Below are 20594 nucleotides of genomic sequence, written 5' to 3'. Positions count from 1 at the left end.
GTTCGTTTAGTTTTACTGAGTCGAGTAATTTTATCTTGTCCTTGACATTGACAATTGACGATTGACGCACCAAGATTCGAATCAAATAAACACACAATTATCCTTTGCTCGATGATTAATTTAAAAATACCTACCTATTTATTTTGTGTATTTCCTTATCAATGTTGTATGCTTTGAACTAAAACTAGTTTTTTTCTATTTTATCGCGGTTTTATATGTTTTAATTTTACTTAATTTCTAATAGTTTAAAATCAGACGATCAACACCTCACCCTGTGACTATAAAGGCAGATCTTCGTAACCTTGGGAGAAAATTAAAATATAATTCCGCGATAAATACTGAAAACTAGTTTTTTCGATGGCTAACATAAGAATTCGTAATGCTGCGTGCTCTTGTATTTGGACTTAATTTATTGATCCACTTCAGGTTGAAAGTTATTAAATGTAATAAAGTTATGTTAATATTTTAACATCTACCTTCTCGAAATTGGCAGTCATTTTTAATAGAAATACTCAATTAGTTACTAAGCAAAGATCTTTGACGTATTCCTTTGCTATAGCCGTTATAGCTTCGAGGACGTGGTCTTCGGCAATCAACTCGAAGACTACAGAATTACCATCGCCATAGCGTGCACAAATTCCAGACTGGTTGATACAGAAAAAAAAAACAATATCACTTTGCCCGACCCAGGGATCGAACCCTAGAACTCAACGGCAGTCGTACCGCAATACAACTACGGCACCGAGTCAATGACAGTGTTTTTATAGTATCGCAATATAGTTTAGCGAATGTCCTATAATGTATGACGTCAAAGTATGAATTAGCACCGCAGGTTTACTTTGGTATATGTTGGATTAAATTTTTAAGCCGACTGCGGATACAGGTATGTTGCTGACAGATTTATAATTATGTCTTTTTAAAAAAAAGCTAAAGTAGTGGAATCATAATGAGTTATAACTAAATGTAATTCGAAATTTAAATGTATTGTAGTAAAAACAATAATATGGTATTTTTCTAGGTACCGATTACTGAGAGTGTTAAAAAACTATGACATCTATGACTTGCCATGCTTTTGTATAATTTTACGATTGTACGTGTTCGTTATAGCTAGATATTAACACTGCCCGGAACCTCTAATTACAAATGACTGGAAGACGCTATATTGCGTTTGGCACTTTGAGACACTGTAATTAAAATCTCATGATGTTCGAGCCGCGATAGCCTATTTGGGAGAGGAACGGACTGCCGAGACGAATGTCCGCAGGTTAAAAATCCAAGGGCACACACCTCTGACTTTCTGTTATGTGTATATTTTTTGTGAATTATTGCTTGTGTTAATGGTAAAGGAAAACATCGTGAGGAAACCGACAAATCTAGAAAATTATGTACATATAAGATTTTTGAGGGTGTGGTGAACTAAAGCCTTATCCCTCTCTGAGGAGGCCAGCAGCAGTACGACAGTATATTACAGAGCTGATTATTGTTATTATGTTGATAATCACTAATACTACATTAAAAATTGCTTGATTACTTACCTAACTTAAGAAAGCGTTTTCTGAATTATCCCGACTCTTCCATACCAGAATAATGTCAATCTAATAAACTTGCTAACCTTAGTAAGCACTTAGACTACTACACCTAGTGGATTAGCATCCACATAGCGTCGACTGACGATCCCTCGCCGGTCGACACAATTATGCCGGCCTACTTGAAACACACAGAAATAAAGAATTTACATAGAACTACACCTGAGCGCACTGTGATAAGTCTCACATGCGCCGAAGAATATACCGCGGGTCTTAGATGGTATTGAGTGTATGTACACTGTATACCGCTTTAACATACATACATGTGTATGTATGTATGTATGTATGTATGTTAAAGCCTCGGCTTTATGGTCGCTCGAATGATGCTATTCCCCGAGCGTTGACATGCCTTAAGATCAGTAACATCAACATAACATGCACGGGGGGAGAGTCCCTAATGGTGGCACTAATAACGCGTTTTTCCACCGAAAAAAAACATATCTAAGAAGACGCACTTACGTACGCCATTTGTTGAAATGGACTAAATTAATTATTCCCACAACGCACAATCTTATTGTAAATAGTTGAGTGCGCAGGAGTACGTAATTGTATGCAAATGTACTCTCAGCGTGATAGAGGGTTGACCCGCCCGACTTGTGAAACTACCACCGGACAAAACAATTGTGTTGTTAAACAAAGTGAAGTTAATAATGTGTTTGTGATACAAAAGGGGAGAGAGGTCAAAAAAGTTGATCCAGTAAGAGTAGGTGATTATAATGAAGCGTAACGATATATTTGTCTATTTGTGGTTTGTTTGTTAAGGTTTTAATAGTTGATATATTTATTGTCTTGCGACAATGTTAATTAGGAAATAAAATACATAATAAAAACATGTAAAATTACTAACACCGCTAGCAAGATTTATACGAAGAAAATGTCAGAAGTGTAACGTGTTTACGTTTAAAGTTGAGGAAAAACTTAAATATAAATTTAAATATTCGTGCCAATTTAAATTACATAACATAATGTAGTTTGGCATTAAACAAAATAAATCGGCATTTCGATTACTACAAAACTAAAAAAACATTTTCTAAACCTCTCAGATTTAGGTAAATGCAATACGTTTTATAAAGTATTAACTTTAGCCGCGACTTCGCCCGTGTAAAAATAATTTTCCGGAATAAAAAGCCTATAGCATTCAGAAGTAAAGTGGCTTCCTATTCATGAAATGATTTTCAAAATAGGTTCAAGAGATTAGCCCCTACAAACCTAACCTTTTCTTCTTTTTAATATTATGATAGGTATTAAAGTCCCACGCATAGATGCCTACGTTAACCAGGTGGTGATGCTTTTGACCACAAAATTACCATTATCTAATTGCCGAGTTATGTCTTAAGCACGGAAACATTCCATACAGAAATAAAAGTAATCTAAACAAAGAATACGGTTTTCAAATAATTTTATTTGTTCAGTATAATTAAATGAAATTTAATAAAATAATAATGGAAATTTACTACCTGCGTACATATTTGCGGTTTATATTTTGTTACCTGAATGTGTTGTGGACTGGCTACTATTTACCATGGGTTTATACGGTAATGTATTCCGGCAGCAACTTTAACCAGTCAGTCAACTTTAGCGTCGACAGATGCTGCCAATTACGACCATTCCACTCCTGTATGAAAGCTCTGCGATTTCTTTAAAGAAATCAGAAAGAAAAATCTGGTTTTAGGAAAGTCTTGGTAAGGAAAATACAGTTCGTGCAATATTATATAAAACGAAAACATATGCTATTAGAGTGTGCTAAATGGTGACGGCCGCGTTTTGTTCTAATAGACCCAGAGGACAATATCTGGATCATCATCATCATGATTTTAGCCGGGAATCGTCCACTGCTGGACATAGGCCTCCCCCATTGAACCGCACAGGGACCGGTTCTAGGCCGCCCTCATCCATCGGACTCCGGCAACCCTCATCAGGTCGTCGGTCCATCTCGTGGAGGGCCTGCCTACGATATCAGGATATTCGCCGTAAAAACGAGTTCTTGTAACTCTTACATTGTCCTGAGTCGTGGTTCGTAACTTGTTACGAGACTTTACGAGACTTTCTCGCCCTCACATCCACCACTACAACTCCTGTAAGCCAGGATCAGCAGTGGCACGCATTTTATGACACCGAGCAGTGAAGCTCGGCGAGTCTCAGGGAAAACTAATATGTCATTATCCCGCAACGAAATTAATCAAATAGAAAGATAGGGAGGAGTTCGAAATATTAATTGTCCACTTCCCTCCAGAGCAATGCGGGTGACAAAATCATGATGTAAGGAGGCGATTTAACCTCAAGGATAGGGACGTTTACAACTAGATAAGCTAGTTATAAAGCACCACGGATAAAATTAAATGAAAGGGTCCTATCACATGAACTATTAGATTTGATTACAATAGGCATGGCAAAACTTGTCAGTGGATTGTGCTCAACATGGCCGCTTAATTTTCAAGCGTTGCGGGCGCCTAAAGCGCTTACCCAAGAGTTCAGGGGCCTTATTCTCTATCCCGCACGTTATTTTAACAGTGCGTAACGAGCACGTAACACAACGCATCATGTTTAGGACTATAGAAATTGGCTTACAGAATACCATTCCACGCACATTTCTCGAAGATAACATGACACGGCCGCGTTACGCATTTACAGTATCATACAGAATAAGAGCCCAGTTTGTTTATAAGCCGGCCTTACTAAGCCAACAAACGTAGGGTCATATTAAGATATGCCTTTAGCTCGTATGAAATCTTGATATTATCTCAATTGGCACGTTTGTATGCACTGTGTGTAAATTAAAGGTTCTAGATGTCTTTTTGTTCGTACCGGTTTGATACGACATGACGGTGTATGTGTGCGTAGAAAATACTTTTTTTTTTATTTATTAGGGTATGTCAGATCTATACTTTTTGAATATTATAGGATTTATGAGACTCGGGAAAAACAAACGCAAAACCAAAGTGATTTCACGTTAGTTTTCTTGAAGCGGCGATAGCCTAGTTGGGTGTGGAACGGACTGCCGAGACGAATGTCCGCAGGTTCAAATCTCAAGGGCACACACCTCTGAGTTTTCTAAAAAATCATGTGTGTATTCTTTGTGAAGTTATCGTTCGCTTTAACGGTGAAGGAAAACATCGTGAGGAAACCTGCACATCTGAGAAGTTCTCCATAGGAAGATAGAGGAATAGTGACACAGTATATAATACAGGGCTGATATTATTATTTATAATTATATATTATTTCTTGAAGCCAGTGGCCCCGATTTGGTATATTTCCTTAGTATTCCAACGCTTTAACTGTAGTTCGCATCTCTTTTTCATTCGATCACACATGACTGCATTGGATTCCTGCCTACACACATACATTTCAAAGACTTCGTGCTGATACTGAGCAAAGGAACCCCGACTTGAGATTCGAACTCGAGGCCTCAGCCCGATAGTCGTATTGCGCAAGCTACACAACTATGCCACTGAGACAATCATTGGATTCCCTGATCCATTTGAACTGTAATATTAGGTTATATATTTTTGGTTCGTCGATTCGGGACTCTTTGCCTATTAGGTACCATTGGAAATCTTATATAGTAGTCTCTGTAATCTTAGTATATTATATAGATAGGCCCGATGTGCGCACGCCTTGGTCAGCTTGCGGGCCAAGGAGCAAGTATAATGGCCAATTGTCAGTTTGTAAGGGGAAGACTGCGCGTGCGTCCATTGCCCGACACGACACGAGATTTTACAGCCGTCCATTTTTAATATACAGCAGGAACATAGAAATGTTGTAATTAAAGATTTAGACAATTGTAAGTTAGGTGGATATTTGCGATGATTTTTTCCACGTCAAAGAGATTAGGCCTTAGAGGATTTTTCAGTGGGCGATTAAACACATTCGTATAACTTTATTATTAATGACCTTTTTGTTACTCACATAAAGCATTAATGAGTAGTATTGTTTGTCGACGATAGTTTGATTGAAAATGAAGCGAACAGCCGAGACAAAAGTCTGCAGGTTCAAAATCCAAGCACACACATTGTTATAAGCAGAGTTTGTTTGGGTAATTAACAGTGATCGATGAAAGTTGTGTACTCACACTGCAATAAACATTAACGTTATTTATTATCATTAATATGATTTTAATTAATCCTTTCCAATTTTGAAAGTTGAAAGTATGTACCGTATATGTAGTTTATAATGCAATAAATCGGTTTATTACTCTTAAAATTTTACTTTAATGATGTAATGTCAGGAACTAAAATGAAAACGAAGTGTATTATATTACAGCTTTCAAGTAAACCACAATTTATTAATTAAAAATTTCTATTTATTATATAATGTTTAGTGAATAACACGTGTCGTTCAACATATTTAGCAACGTATCACAACATCATATTATGTTGCCAGATGACGCACAACATGGCTTGATATACCTTTAAGATATAATTAACACGACGTCCTACTGCAACGTTGCGAAATATAGCATCATAAATGGAGCATCTATAATTGTTGAGTAAATGCTCATACTTGATATTACTATAATTTCAATTATGTGCAGAGTTAATGCAATAATCGTTTAATATTTTATATTGATACATTTATAGCACAATGAGTCCAACTGCAAATGAATAAGAAATCATAACATACCAGCATATATTGTTTAAATAGATCCAAGGCTTTGAAAATCATGTTGAACCTACTTTTATGCAGTCAATTTTGGTTTATAAAAGTTGAATACGTTCTTAGAATATACTTCTTTTTATTAGAAGCCACATTATAAGTTATTGAGATTTTTGTGGATTGTGGCTCCAAAAAAGGAATTATAATTATATACCAGTAACAATTTGCTACTACAGTTGTGGGTTAGCTCAGATTTCCACATAAAATAGCATTAAAAAAAATCATAGTAAGGTCCGAATTACATCTAAAATAACGTAATTAAACCAAAACAGAACAGAAATTAAAAAAAGAACTAGAAATTTAAAGTTTTTTACAAAATGATTAAAATAACTTGTCTAGCGTTGTTTGGAGAAACCCGTTATTATTAAGATCTATATAAAAATGGAATGACGTTTCAAATCTCGTATCGTGTCCAACAATGGAGATGATACATATTCACGGTCGGCGATCGCTTCCGCGCGTCATTGCGACTACGAGTGACTGACGCGCGTTATCTATCTACGGATTTAGGGTTCTTTGATTGATAACGATATAGTATTATGGATAATGGAAAGTCCATAAAATTTACGGCCTATTGTTAGGCTTAGGCTGTAGGACCAAAATGGCTGGGTTATTTTCATAGACAATTTAAATAAAATTAGTGTTAGGTATGGCTTGGTAATGGTCAGGACTGCAACGAAGGTCGCCGGTTCAATCTCGTATGTAAATTCTCAGTCAACATAACTTATTTTAACCTTGAAATTAAACTATTTTTCGGGTTTTATCGCGGTTTTTATATTTTAATTTTCTCCCGATGTTTCAAAGACTGCAGCCTTCATGGTCACGGGGGGGACTGAAGGCTGCACAATCTTCTAAACGTCGGGAGAAAACTAAAATAATTGAAACTGCTATAAAATCCGAAAAATAGTTTAATTTCAACGTCTAACATTCGCGTAAACATAAGAAATCTATTTAGAAACTAAGGTACTTAGTGCCTTTGCTGTTCCCTGAACATAGCTAAAGTGTATGGTTGATCCCTTACCAGGCGAACTAGCACTTTGCCCGCGACAATAAAAAATAAATAAACGCAGAAAAAATACATTAAGACAGAACAAATAATGATTTTGCCAGATGTTATACAAATATCAACATCCGGAACCCAAAGAGCGTTAAACTCGTGCGCACAGAATAACCTTTATTTTGAAGTGATAAAGAAAATCTGACACTATACGATGCATCAACATGAACACATGGTTTGATAGAAAATTTCCACTGGCAGCCTTCGTAGTGTAGAGATGATGAGACTCAATGTCTAACATTCGCGTAAACATAAGAAATCATTATGATGAGACTGCTGCAAAACGAGAGGACTTAGGTTCAATTACAGGGAAAAGGGAGATAGACAGCTTCTCCATGTTTAAATCGTAAATTATCGAGTTTTAAATCAGTAAAACCAAGCTGTAATGAGGTGGGAGCTTAAAAAAGGCCACCAAATTTTTATATATTAAAAGTAGTCAACAAAATGCTTATATATAATAATATCAGCCCTGTATTATATACTGACCCACTGTTGGGCACGGGCCTCCACTATTACTGAGAGGGATTAGGCCTTAGTCCACCTCGCTGGCCTAGTGCGGATTGGTAGACTTCACACTTCAAAATTCCTATAGAAAACTTCTCAGGAGTGCAGGTATCCTCACGATGTTTTCTTTCACCGTTAAAACAAGCGATAATTCACAAAGAATACACACTCTTTTTTTTAGAAACATCAGAGATATGTGCCCTTGGGATTTGAGCCTGCGTACATACATACATACGTCTCGGCAGTCCGTTCCATAACCAACTAGGCTATCGCTGCTTTCCCGTTCACAAAATGCTTACTTTAAAATTATTAAAGACAAAGAAAGATAATTTGGGTAGGCTTTAAAAACTGGCCCAAGGTCCGGCAGGAGCTCGCGAAAACAAGCAAATACACTTGTAAAGATAACCATCGTATTGTAAATGATATCTGTGTATAGGTGTACGGAATAATGTTGTCATTAATTTGAATCTTATTATAAATGCCATAGAGAGTTAACATCTGTAAAAGCCGATGTATGGAGCGATATGGTCAGGAATTTACGACCAAGCTTCTGAATTAAGATTAAAAAATGCTAATGTTTTGGAAATTGTTTAGAAGTTTTTAGAAGTAAACGCAGCAACATGAACGGATTTGAATTTAATGTGGCATACGTGTAGAGTATAATCTAGATTAATTTATGTGGGAATACTTCACCTAAAAGGTTATACTCTAACTTGAGGACTTGTTATGCGATATATTGAATGATAGAAAAATGTCAGGTGGAAATCGGACGTAAAGATGTGTAACGTTTAACAATAAAATTGTACAGAAGTTAGCTATTTCTCAATTTCAACGTCCCATATATATAGCCTATTTTTTATTCCGGTAATTTGGTCCCATAGATAATAGTTGAATTTTTAATCTGATTTTTAAGTAGATTGCTTTAATCTCGGACAGATGGCGCTATACGCTGTAGTCATTTAGAGATATTTGTAGCAGGAAAGCCTTTTCACGCAAGCCGAGTTTGCAGGAACACTTTCAAGTACGTCGCTAGATAAAAAAAAAATCCCACTGGAACAAATTACCCAGACAAAAAGTAGCTGTTAATCCAAGGAATGTCTAACCGTGTACCAAAGATTGAAATCCGTTCAGTGGTTTTAGCGTTTCCTTCTAACAAACATCCGAACATTTTCACGATCAATGCCGTAAAAGTAAGTTAAGATTGTAAATTATAGGTACATGTGAGATAAAACCACATTGACCATCTCTTTTTAAGGCAGGAAAATGATCATAATGTATTTCACAAGGATAATTGTGTCTTTAGAAAATATAACAAACCCTTTGCACTTCCTTGAAACAATTTTCTTAATGGGAAAATAAATTGTAGATATACGAGGAAATAGCATTTTCTGATCTTCCATATAATGATGCTTTGATTTCCGTTTATTGTACGTGTCGATGTCTTGTGATTGCAAGCCCTAGCATTATTGAGTGAAGAAATTTTATTTAGGATTCTCTTTTTCTCAAATTAAGGTATAGTTAGTTGAAAACAAGCTATCGCTCTCATTTTATTTTGACTAAAATTTAGACAAATCATCTTAAATTTATTTGTTGAAACTTTTACAGTAAGACCAATAAAGGTTTTTAACTTTGTCTCAAGGAATTTTCAATAGTCAAATAAGAGAGACAGGGACCAAACACGAGTTAATAACTTAAAAGTATGCACTTGCCAGCGTAGTTACTAGGTAAAATGAGACTTAACATCTTATGTTTCGGGATGACGAGCGTAGTGAAGTGCCGCGTAGTACTTAGTAATTCAAAGTTCTGTGTGGTGTTGCTACTGTTTATTGTATCGCTTACCCTCAGACGAACAGCGTGCTCATCTCGCCCTATCACTGCAATAAAAAGTTACTCGAGTATTAAGTAAGACTCAGTAAATTAAACTGGTTAAAGATGGAGATCTGACCATTTCGATGCATTGTTTATGCTTCATTTTGTTTTAAATCTATACAAGCCACGGTCATCGTCCTTACGTAGCCGCTGATTATTTTGACTTTTTTACGAGTTTATAACGGACAAAATGGGGCCAATGTCGTCAACACGGAAGTTGCCACTTGATTCACTTATCTAACGTGTTTTAAGGAACACGTAATGGCGAAAATGCAAACATTACATAAAAATTTGATAGCTTGAAAAATATCTTTGTTTTTTTTAATATTTTTTTTTTCATTGTAGTGTGGGTAAATGGCCATGTGGTTAGTGTGTAATCTCATAATATAATAATAATAATAATATCAGCCCCGTATTATATACTGTCCCACTGTTGGGCACAAGCCTCTACTACTGAGAGGGAATCTCATAGATATTCACAATATCAGAAGAAGCCTTGATGCTATGTCTGGTATGCATATTACCTATAATATCATCGTTGCAAACTTTTGCAATAGGATTTTTAATTTGCAAAGCAGCATTGTAGCCTTTTTCATTCACAGTATAGGTTTAAAGAAAACGCTTTCTACTACTGTCTCAGAGAAAAACAACAATGTTCAATTTATCTAACGAAAATGCTAGATCCAAACAGATCCCAACGTCTCAGTTTCCATTTCTTAAGATTCACGAACATGACCGCTTATCAGTCAACCTTTTGTCTTTTGCTTTCTTTCTGCTATAACTTAATCACATCCAGATTCGACTTCCCTAATAACTTAATCAAACTGTCCAAATATGGTCCCTTCTAGTACTTGAATGTTCAGTGACACGGAACGAAATAACGAATTTTATTTAAACAAGTGTAGGGGTGGCAACTTAACACTTAGAATGTTTTTTTAAAGTAATGGCAACGTCGCCTCTTCACCGAAAGCGAGTGTGAGTGAGTGAATGAACTAGAATGACGAGTTTAAAAATTGAATCCTATATAAATAACATAGGCAACATAATATAGATGAAAGCATAGACTAAATAATAGTGCATAAAACATTGCAATTACAACATTAATACAATCATTTTACCCTTGGACCCATCTCATACTTTACAGCAGTGGCGATAAATCAAAATTTCCGAAAGAGAACCCGACACAACACATATCTACATATGCATGAATGCCGTCTGCAAATAGTTCTAATGATATTAGATTCTACATAAAGGAAAGTCAGGAGAAATCGGGTTATATAAACCTTTCGTCATTGCTTTACGGCCCCTAGTCATAGGGGCGTGGTCAGGGGCCGTCGCCCCCTCATTCAAGGTCCTCGCCGAAATATAAAATCATACAGCAAACATCACGTGAATTCGTCATTACATTATCAATCAGAGATCAATTATCACCGTTAGTGTGTAGTGTCGAGGACACGGCGTCTGTTAGCGCGATACTCTGATACGTAGAGTTTTTTTTTTTAATTTTCTTTATTGCTTTGAATGACGATACGAGTTTGCCGTTCGGCTAATAGTAAGCGATACGACTGCCCATAAACAGAAGAAACACCATCCAAAACCTTGAATTACGAAGTATTGTTTGGTATTTCACTGCGCTCGCCAGTCTGAGACATCAGATGTTAAGTCTTATTATGTCCAGTCGTTACAGTGGCTACAATGTCCTTCAAACCGGAACACACTGCTACTTGATGGCAAAAATAGACATTGCGGTGGTATCTACTCAGGCGGACTTTCACATATGAGAGACCTACGACCAGTAAAAACCACCAGGATTGCTTATAAAGAGTTGTAATGGGTATAGTTAAGCGTTAATTATCCTAATTAATTGTGGGACATTGGTGCTGGGAATAGCGGTTTATTCAGATTATAATCAAACTTTATATTTTTACTAGCTGACCTGGCAAACATTGTTTTTCCATATAAATTAGTTCTAGAAAATATGTTTGTTGTTAAATAAAATTATAAATATTAAAATAGCGATTAAAAATTACGGGTTGGTGGTAGTAAGGTGAGAATTTAGGGTTGTATTTTTTAATTCCAAATAATAAAAAAATGTTGGCCAAAAAATAAAAATTTTGGGGTGGGACATCCTATCATATAGGGGTTTAAAATACAGTTTACGACCAATTCTCAATCTTACCAACTGTACACAAAAAAATCATAAGAATCGGTCGAACTGTTTCGGAGGAGTTTGGAGACTAACATTGTAACAAGAGAATTTTATATAGATTTATATAATAATCTATACTAAAATTGTAAATAGAAAAGTTTGTGAATTATTTTGTAGGTTTATAGGGGCTAATCTCTGGCACTGCTGAACCGATTTTTGGAAATTCTTTCACTATCAGTAACTTTGTTTTCTATTAGCCTTAATTGTAGAAAGGCACCTTGGCTACGGGCTCAGTTGTCAACTTTTAATTGTATAAAACATGATATGAACACGTTTTCTGTGTGGCGGTAAACGAGGTGCTTGTGGATATTGCGTGTCGAGTACGGCATCGCTCTAACGTCCTGGGGTCAAATCCTGGTTATGACAATGATATTGCTTTTATACTCGGTATCAACCCGAGCTCTAGAATTTGTCCCTGATATGGCGATAGTCTCGCCCCCTATTACATCGTGGGACGGAATATATAATGTAGGTACTCTAGTTGTACCTCTGCCTACCCTATGAAGATACAGACTTAATGTTTGCAGAAAAATATTGGCTTATAAAGATTTTGTTCACCGCGTCCTCTGCAATGTCCGTATATGGTTGTTCCTTCTCGGGTTAAATAATGTTTTAACACTTTAAAGTGCTATCAAAACTTGAAATCAAAATTACCTTCTCATATATATAATGTTGTCATTATTTAAGACGACAAAATAAGATTGCCAATCATTAATTTAATTGTGGTGTCATGGATGTGTCAAAAATCTTAAGCGAGGTTAGGATTAGCAAGAAATCTTGCAAAGTTGACTTCCACAGATTTTTACCGTCAAATAATCACGACAAACTGATTGATTTTGAAGCATGCAGGACTTGCGGCGAGTCAAGTGGATATAGTTATGGAAATATGACCGATAATGCAAACGCCTCTAGAACTTCTTGCACAGTATATTGCTGATAAACTTGCTAGTATAAACTTAGTATTGCTAACGTAAGAGCAAATGAGGAGGTTGGGGGATGCATATTTCCACTGCCTAAGTTGGCGAATCATCTTTGTACACAAATTTTTGCTTTAAGGTACAGTTCCAATTTTAACTGTTACACGCTTTATATTATTAGTCGATCGAGTCACTTTGTGCGCAAACTCCGGCAATTTTTGCTTATTGATACTCCTGTAATATTGTTATTAATATAACGGCCTCAAATTTGCTATGTGTGAAAAAGACTATAATATGTAAGCACATATGCACTATTATTTTACGATTAGTATGCAAATAAGTCTTTTTAAAACTTTGAACTCCGTCGATAGAAATCGATATATTTTTTTATAGGACAACTGAAAATCTATTTATCAATAATTCTATCAACATAGATAAGTTCCATTGTTAGAAACTATTCAATATTATTATTATACTATAGAATTTTATTGTCCATTTTCGCAACGTAAGTCGTGACGCGTTGTGCGATTGTCCAACGCATTATTGAAAACGTACCTTAAGCGTAATGTGAAGGATATAAATTAACCCAAATGTAAAAAAACGAAAAAGGTTTTTACGACTTTCAAAAGTACCTTCATTTTAAATTAAGGCTTGGGTTTATTAAATAACTGTATGGTATGGCAATAAACATGCATAAACATTTTTTTTTGGGATATAAAGGGTTTAATTTTGTTTTCGTAATTTACGAACAATAATGCTACCTTTATGTAATAAAGATTTCGAGATCCGGTTTTGAAAAAAGAACCTCGAAAAATAATTTAAATAAAAAAAAATATATCTAAATATGCACGACACAATAAAGCTACCTTTATGTAATAAAGATTTCGAGATCCGCTTTTGAAAAAAGAACCCCGAAAATTAATTTAAATAAAAAAAAATTGCATGAAAATATTCAGGACACGATAATGCTACCTTTATGTCATAAAGATTTCAAGATCCGGTTTTGAAAAAACAAGCCCGTAAAATAATTTAAATAAAAAAAAAAATATGTAAATATGCACGACACAATAAAGCTACCTTTATGTAATAAAGATTTCGAGATCCGGTTTTGAAAAAAGAACCCCGAAAAATAATTTAAATAAAAAAAATTCATGTAAATATTTACGACTTATTGTTTCTTTAAGTTACACATTACGCTGGTGTCCTTGAAAGGTAGGCAGACGCAGAAAAGGCAAATGACGTTGCTTAGCCGTTCTTAAATAATGATGTGATGTAAAACAGTTTTTTTCTAATGATAACAGTATGATCCATGTGTTGATCCACTGCTGGACACGGGCATCTACTACTGATAGGGTTCAGTACTTAGTACAATTTGGCAGACTTTACTTACCTTAGAATGTTTAGAAAGAACTAAAATATTAACAATAATATTCAAAGAAAGTCACCGTAAAGAGTAAGTAATTTAAAACCAACCCTGCTCGTAATGAGATAATGATATCTGGTGTGGTGTAAGGGCGCGTGCACAATCGCGGACTAGCGTTTCCTTTAGTTATAAAAAGTAAAAAAAAAACAATTTGCGTTTAATCACGTCATTCAAAACTTAGTATAAATAAAACATTTTTATTTAAATATTTGAGCTTTTTTGTTATTATTTTTGGTTCACTTAATTATATTTTCGTACAATATTTAATTCTATGTATATTGTATTAAGTAAATAAAATAAAAAATCTTAATTGCCGCTTCCAAATTCAAAATAAATAAAAAAATATTACATACAACATTTAATTTAAAATAATTAAAAATGTAAATTCAATGTCAAAATAATAATTATTATGAAGTATTAACATTAGCCACAAGAATTTTAAAGTTAATATTTAATTATCTTACTTAATACATTTAATCCACAAAATATTAATATCTCCCGTATTCTTTTTTGGAAAATGTAAATCCATGATGTTTGTTACTAATGTAATTTTAGGTAGGAGCTGGTGTTTGAGCTTAGAGCTACATTGCACGGCCGATGCTTTCGATATTAGACATAGGATGATATTCTGTGGATTTAAGGTAGAATGGTGAATCTCATAAAATCCCATACACAGATATTCTGTAAAAAAAACTTCGCAGCAAAACGACTGCCCACATACCAAAAAAAAAATATGTAACCGCAAAAACAACAAAAAAAAATTTAAACAAGGAATTATAAAGGTCATCTAATCTAAGAAAATTAACAGTGTGCACACGTCCTAGTACTTCAGAGTTTCAGTAATTCTCCGGCTGGCCGTCATCTTCATTCGCGGCAAACGCTCAGTTTACCTGAACCGTGCCGAGCGCTTGGGCCAATCACCCAATTGGACCGCGCGAATCGAAAAAAAGTAAAAAATCGAAAAAAAAGGAAAAAAGTTGTGTTGTGGTTTTTCGAAGGGGTAGTGATGTGCGGTTATTCAATTATTTTTGTTATATGTTGAATTATTTGTGGGGTGTTTTTAAGTTATTTTAACTGATATTAAAAAAGGAGTTTCTGAGTTCTTAAAAAAATCTAAAATGATAAAATAATTTACCTATAAAAATATGTAATCTTTAAGAAAATATGTGCAGAAATGATGTTAGAAATCCTTTTTTTTTTTTCTCTTCCTTAATTTTTAAACTCACTCAAGTAGTTAAACCTATCATATAAAAATCGAAATTTAATTTAATTTAAAGATTTAGCTCTATCCCGATAACTTTTACTGTAGACTTTATCTAATACACTTTGTAGCTAAAACATACAAGATTTCCGTGGACATTTTTAGTATAACAAATAATTAATTTAATTACAACCCCATAAATAACAAAAAGAATATACACAGATGTAACTCGACAGGCTATCACAATAGTTATAAATCGATCAATATCGACAATAATTACCAATAATATCGATAAACGTTGGGCGGGTGCATCCCTATCTCGTGTGAAAGTGGTTAAAAATGAGGTTTAAAAAGCAAAATCTCGTCTCTGGCGATACTTCGGAGGAGGACATCGGCCATAGCTACTTGGGGACTTTGGTAAGTGATAGAGAACCATTAATTTTAGGTTTTTTTTTATTGCTTTGAATGACGAGACGAGCTTGCCTTTCGCCTGATTGTGACCGCCCAGTAGAAACACCACACCATAAACAGTAGAAACACCATCCAACACCTTGAACTACAAAGTATTGTTTGGTATTCCACTGCGCTCGCCATCCTGAGACATGAGATGTTAAGGCTTATTATGTCCAGCTACACTGGCTACAATGTCCTTCAAACCGGAACACAACAGTGACTACACGCTGTTGCTTGGCGGCAGAAACAGACATTGCGGTGGCACTTACCCAGGCGGACCCTCACATATTAGAGACCTACCACCAGTAAACTTTTGAGAAAATCGAATGACATACAGTCAGACAGAAAAGGGGGATTTGTTTTATATGTATACATTGTTTTTGTGAACCACATCAAAACCTTGAAATAAAAGTATCCACTAAAAATACACAGTAAATCATGTTATAAGTACCATTTTATGATAGGAAAATATTGTTAACAAGAGATAGGACAATATTCAGCCCAATATGGTGGTCGATCTACTAGTAATCGCGCATTGGAGCTTCGCGTTGAAGGATATCGCGTGATCGAGGATATTCCGGCTCTTAACGTGGTATGCTCGTAGTGAACTTTCATAGTATCACACGTGGCTGACTATAATCAATATCTACAATATTAGCCTTTTAAAAACAAATAAATAAAAAAAAACACTCTAAATCGTTCAAACTACGCTTTTATACCACAATAGCTTTCGCTTCAACTTCTTAACTTTGATGTATTTATTTGTGTGTAACAATAAAACAAAAAAAGGCGGCGATAGCCTAGGGAGTGGAACGGACTGCCGAGACGAATGTCTGCAGATTCAAATCGCAGGGGCACGCATCTCTGGCTTTTCTAAAATTATGTGCGTATTCTTTGTGAATAATGACTAGCTTTAACGGTGAAGGAAAATATTGTGAGGAAACCTGCACATTTGAGAAGTTCTCTATAAGAATTTTAAGGGGATGTGAAGTCTGCCAATCTGCACTGGGCCAGCGTGGTGGACTAAGGCCTAATCCCAGTCAGTATTATGGGAGGCCCATGACCAGTAGTGGGACGGTATAGAGGGTCATTTCTACATTGCGTTACTAAATGAAACCATATGCGTATCTTCTTGAAAATAACAGTTTACAATAAGTTACTCGAACCGTAGATATAAAATAAAAAAGTATGAATTTCGAACCAAATAAATATTAATAAAAAGTGATTTTAATTTTACACGCCCTAATGCCACTACAACTATTCTAAGCGAATTCGTCACAGCAGCAATATCACACTTTCAGTCATAATTACACTCACGAAGACGCCATGTTCACATTAAACTACAAAATTATCAAAAAATCGGAAAAGTAAAAGCGAGATTTTTGATGCTAACATTCGTTATGCATAGATGATTTTTGACAAAATGTTAGCAGGAATAAAGACAACTATGTGGTTTCAGTTATCATGAGTAATCTATATTTGTGTCCGTTGCAGGGCTTAGCGCTTACCAACATAAACCCGATTCAGCGTCTTCATGATATTAAGTGATTGTTTAAAAAAGAAGTTACTCAAACAAGAATACTACGATAATATACAAATTAAGGGTCACCATATTCTACTATCTTACTAACATTCCTGCGATGAATAACATTGCTTGAGACCCAAAATACGCTAGAATCCTTAAAAACAAAATTCAGTGATAATATTCCAAAACAAATCCGACATTGATTACCTTTTGATGTTTATATTTAGAGTTAATTATAATATTAAAAATTAAGTAGAAAACGTCATAGAAAATAATATTTTTTTTCTTTTTAAATAAAAATCCACGGAGATACCGCAATACGTAGTTAATAATTTAAAACGTTGACCAAGTCAAATGACAATAACATTTTGGAAAAATAACAACAATGGGTTCCATTTGCAATTAAATTTAGTGTGTTCGAAACGTGTTATTTTATTTAAAAAATCATTAGTATTACTTTGTGTGTGTACAAATATGGAAATATAATTTGTTTTTGTTTGATACATGATTACGTTAACTGCTAACCTTTTTGACCGATAGCGTTAAAGTTTGCATAGAAAAAGTATTTGTACTAAAGATGTTTTTTATATACTTGCACGGCAAAGTGCCCCACTACACCTGATGGCAAGTGGAGTGGGGTCCAATAGAATGTCAGCTGACGAGAGATGATTACCCCTGGGCTGTTAATACAATTATGCCGGCCCATTTGGAACCGGATACACATAGGCTGATCCAGGAACGCGACACATACGTCGGCCACTATGGCGAGTTTCAAAACCCTGTGTACGGTGGTCGCTATCCGGGCGGATATAAAATATATCCTAACACCAGCTAAAAGGTCTACTATAAGCAATATATAAGTACTTACTAAGAATTTTTTCCAAAGAATATCTCTGTATACCGATAATTTTTAGCTATATCCCGATTTGTTGCCAAGGTTCACCTTACAACATGGTTACCCCTTCGCCAGTTCTTCAAAATACCTACATCAATGCAAGATAACTTTACTCATCCACTTAATATTGAGTTTAGAATAAATATACTTCCGAATACAATGGAATTGCATATAATAAGACCATGCAAATATGATGTAGTTGAAAACAAGTACTTCATTTGTCAAAGCAACAAATTCATATAACTATGAGCAGCTCTTTCAAATAATTGTTTTCCAAAATGCATTAATGAATGGTAAAAACGGTTGTTAATATAATTGTCATGGTTTTTTTTTTGCAAACAATAGCTATTCTGTAGTCACGTGAATGCTACGCAGTATGTATTTTGAAAAAATGTTTTTAAATTGTTTTTAGTTACTATTTTTTTGACCCAAGTTAAGTTACGCTCTGGTGATAAAAACTAGTGGTACCTAGAGGTGAATGATAAAAAATCAAAATCGAATTTGTAGCTTCTAATGTTACTCTACACATTAAAACTTTGACTTTCAATACAATGGAGATAGAAGATTATAATAATTGAATCATCATGAGAGAACCCATACTGGTAAAAATAGAAGTTAACATTAAAGGTAAAACTCGTTTACGCTCTTTGGTAAAGGCGTGTTATAATAGCCAGATATCAAGGGCGAGTCGCATCCTATGCCGGCTTGTAACGTGGACTGCGTACTGGAAGGTAATAGGTTCAAATCCGAGGTTAGTGAAGTTTTCTAATACGATTTGGTTAGATCTAGATCTTTAGAGGCGTTTGTCGTACGGAAGTCGTAAAAACTATTAATCCTAACAATATACTTGACTAAGTGTGTTGCGCTGACCCCAATGTAAAGAACGATAAATCAGATGAAAAAGAAGATATCAAAGTACTTAAGAAGAAATATGTTGCCCTTCACAATGCTCAACCAAAGGTCACTGTTTATCCTAAATTATCGAAAATTTCTGTGTGAGAAAAAATAACGAAGTTCATACTACGGTATCTGCATAATTTATCACTGATAAAAAAGTAAACAGTTTACACCGTAATGGTTTATAGATTAGCTTATTTTAGGAATTAACGAGTTATAAATTGATTTATTTTGGGTAAAAATGTGCGATGAGTAAAATGATGATGGGTAAAATGGTGAGGGTTGCCGGAGTCCGATGGATGAGGGCGGCCCAGAACCGGTCCCTGTGGCGCTCAATGGGGGAGGCCTATGTCCAGCAGTGGACGATTCCCGGCTGAAATGATGAAAAATGTATTAAAAAATTCCTTTGCTGAAATTCTTTTAACCTATCGCGTTACTCACTGCATCTGCCGGCAGCCCTTTGAGAGCGTCTTTAATGGACATTAAAGTCTATTTTTGTTGAGCAAAACTTGACAGCTCCGACAATTCATGGTACTATAAGAATTTTTTATTTTCAATTAAAAAACAAGTACCTTTTTAAGAATTTTTTATCTCTAAAGGAATTCTTACAACGCTTTTTTACTCAATAAAAACATGGAGGTGTTAAGCTTCGTGTCTGTACCTCTATAATAATTGACCCGCGATATTGTGAGCTCCAAGAACCAGTTCCAAACGGGTCCCGCTGGAGCGAGACTGCGGTCCGTAAATTGTGTAACACGTATTTTTATATTTATTTGCAATTTATTATTTGTTATGTATTGGGAGTTCGTGACATTAAAATTGTATGTAATTTATTATATCTTTAATAGTATACATACTCACGCCTTTTATCCACAAAGAAATAGGTAGAGATGGTAGTCCAACAAATTTTCGCCATGTGTATTCCGTCCCATGATGTGATAGGCGGACCTATCGCCTTATCGGGCACAGTTCCGATACTGAGCAATATGACTTTATCCGGCCCAGGATCGAAGCCGAGACGCCACCGCCGATAGCCGTATCGTACTAGTCGTACCTTTAACCGTATGACTTCTGTATGCCATTGAGTCTGAGCAGCATTTTCTATATTTAATTCTCATTTATTATCTTTTGACTGCCTCGGTGGCGTAGTTGTATTGCATGTCCGGTACAATAGCGCTCTGAGGTCCTGGGTTCGAATCCCGGGCCGGGCAAAGTGATATTTGGGTTTTTTCTGCTCAGTATCAGCCCGGAGTCTGGAATTTGTGCCCGATATGTCGATAGGCTCGCCCCCTATCACATCATGGGACGGAACCAACTTGGCGAAAAGTGGGTGCCCTGGTTGCGCCTCTGCATACCCCTTCGGGGATAAATGCGTGATGTTATGTATGTATGTATTTATTATTTT

General features: G+C 35.4%; 1 protein-coding gene across 4 annotated transcripts in view; it reads left to right on the top strand.

Moving 5' to 3' along the window:
• Window positions 1-20594, top strand: part of LOC115442286 (chloride channel protein 2) — an 87548-nt gene that overhangs the window by 17287 nt on the left and 49667 nt on the right. The window contains exons 1-2 of one of the 4 annotated variants that reach the window (XM_037439794.1): window positions 2146-2289; window positions 15642-15836. The exons of 1 other annotated variant lie outside the window; for it this stretch is intronic. In XM_037439794.1, coding sequence (XP_037295691.1) covers window positions 15759-15836 — 78 coding nt within the window. In that variant the 5' untranslated portion in view covers window positions 2146-2289; window positions 15642-15758. Of the gene's footprint in view, window positions 1-2145; window positions 2294-15641; window positions 15837-20594 lie in introns of those variants that run through there. 2 more of the 4 variants (XM_037439796.1, XM_037439790.1) reach the window with 2 other exon arrangements.

Source organism: Manduca sexta, chromosome 3, assembly GCF_014839805.1.
Source record: "Manduca sexta isolate Smith_Timp_Sample1 chromosome 3, JHU_Msex_v1.0, whole genome shotgun sequence".
NCBI classification, from domain to species: domain Eukaryota; kingdom Metazoa; phylum Arthropoda; class Insecta; order Lepidoptera; family Sphingidae; genus Manduca; species Manduca sexta.
This window is presented reverse-complemented; position numbering and strand designations above follow the sequence as displayed.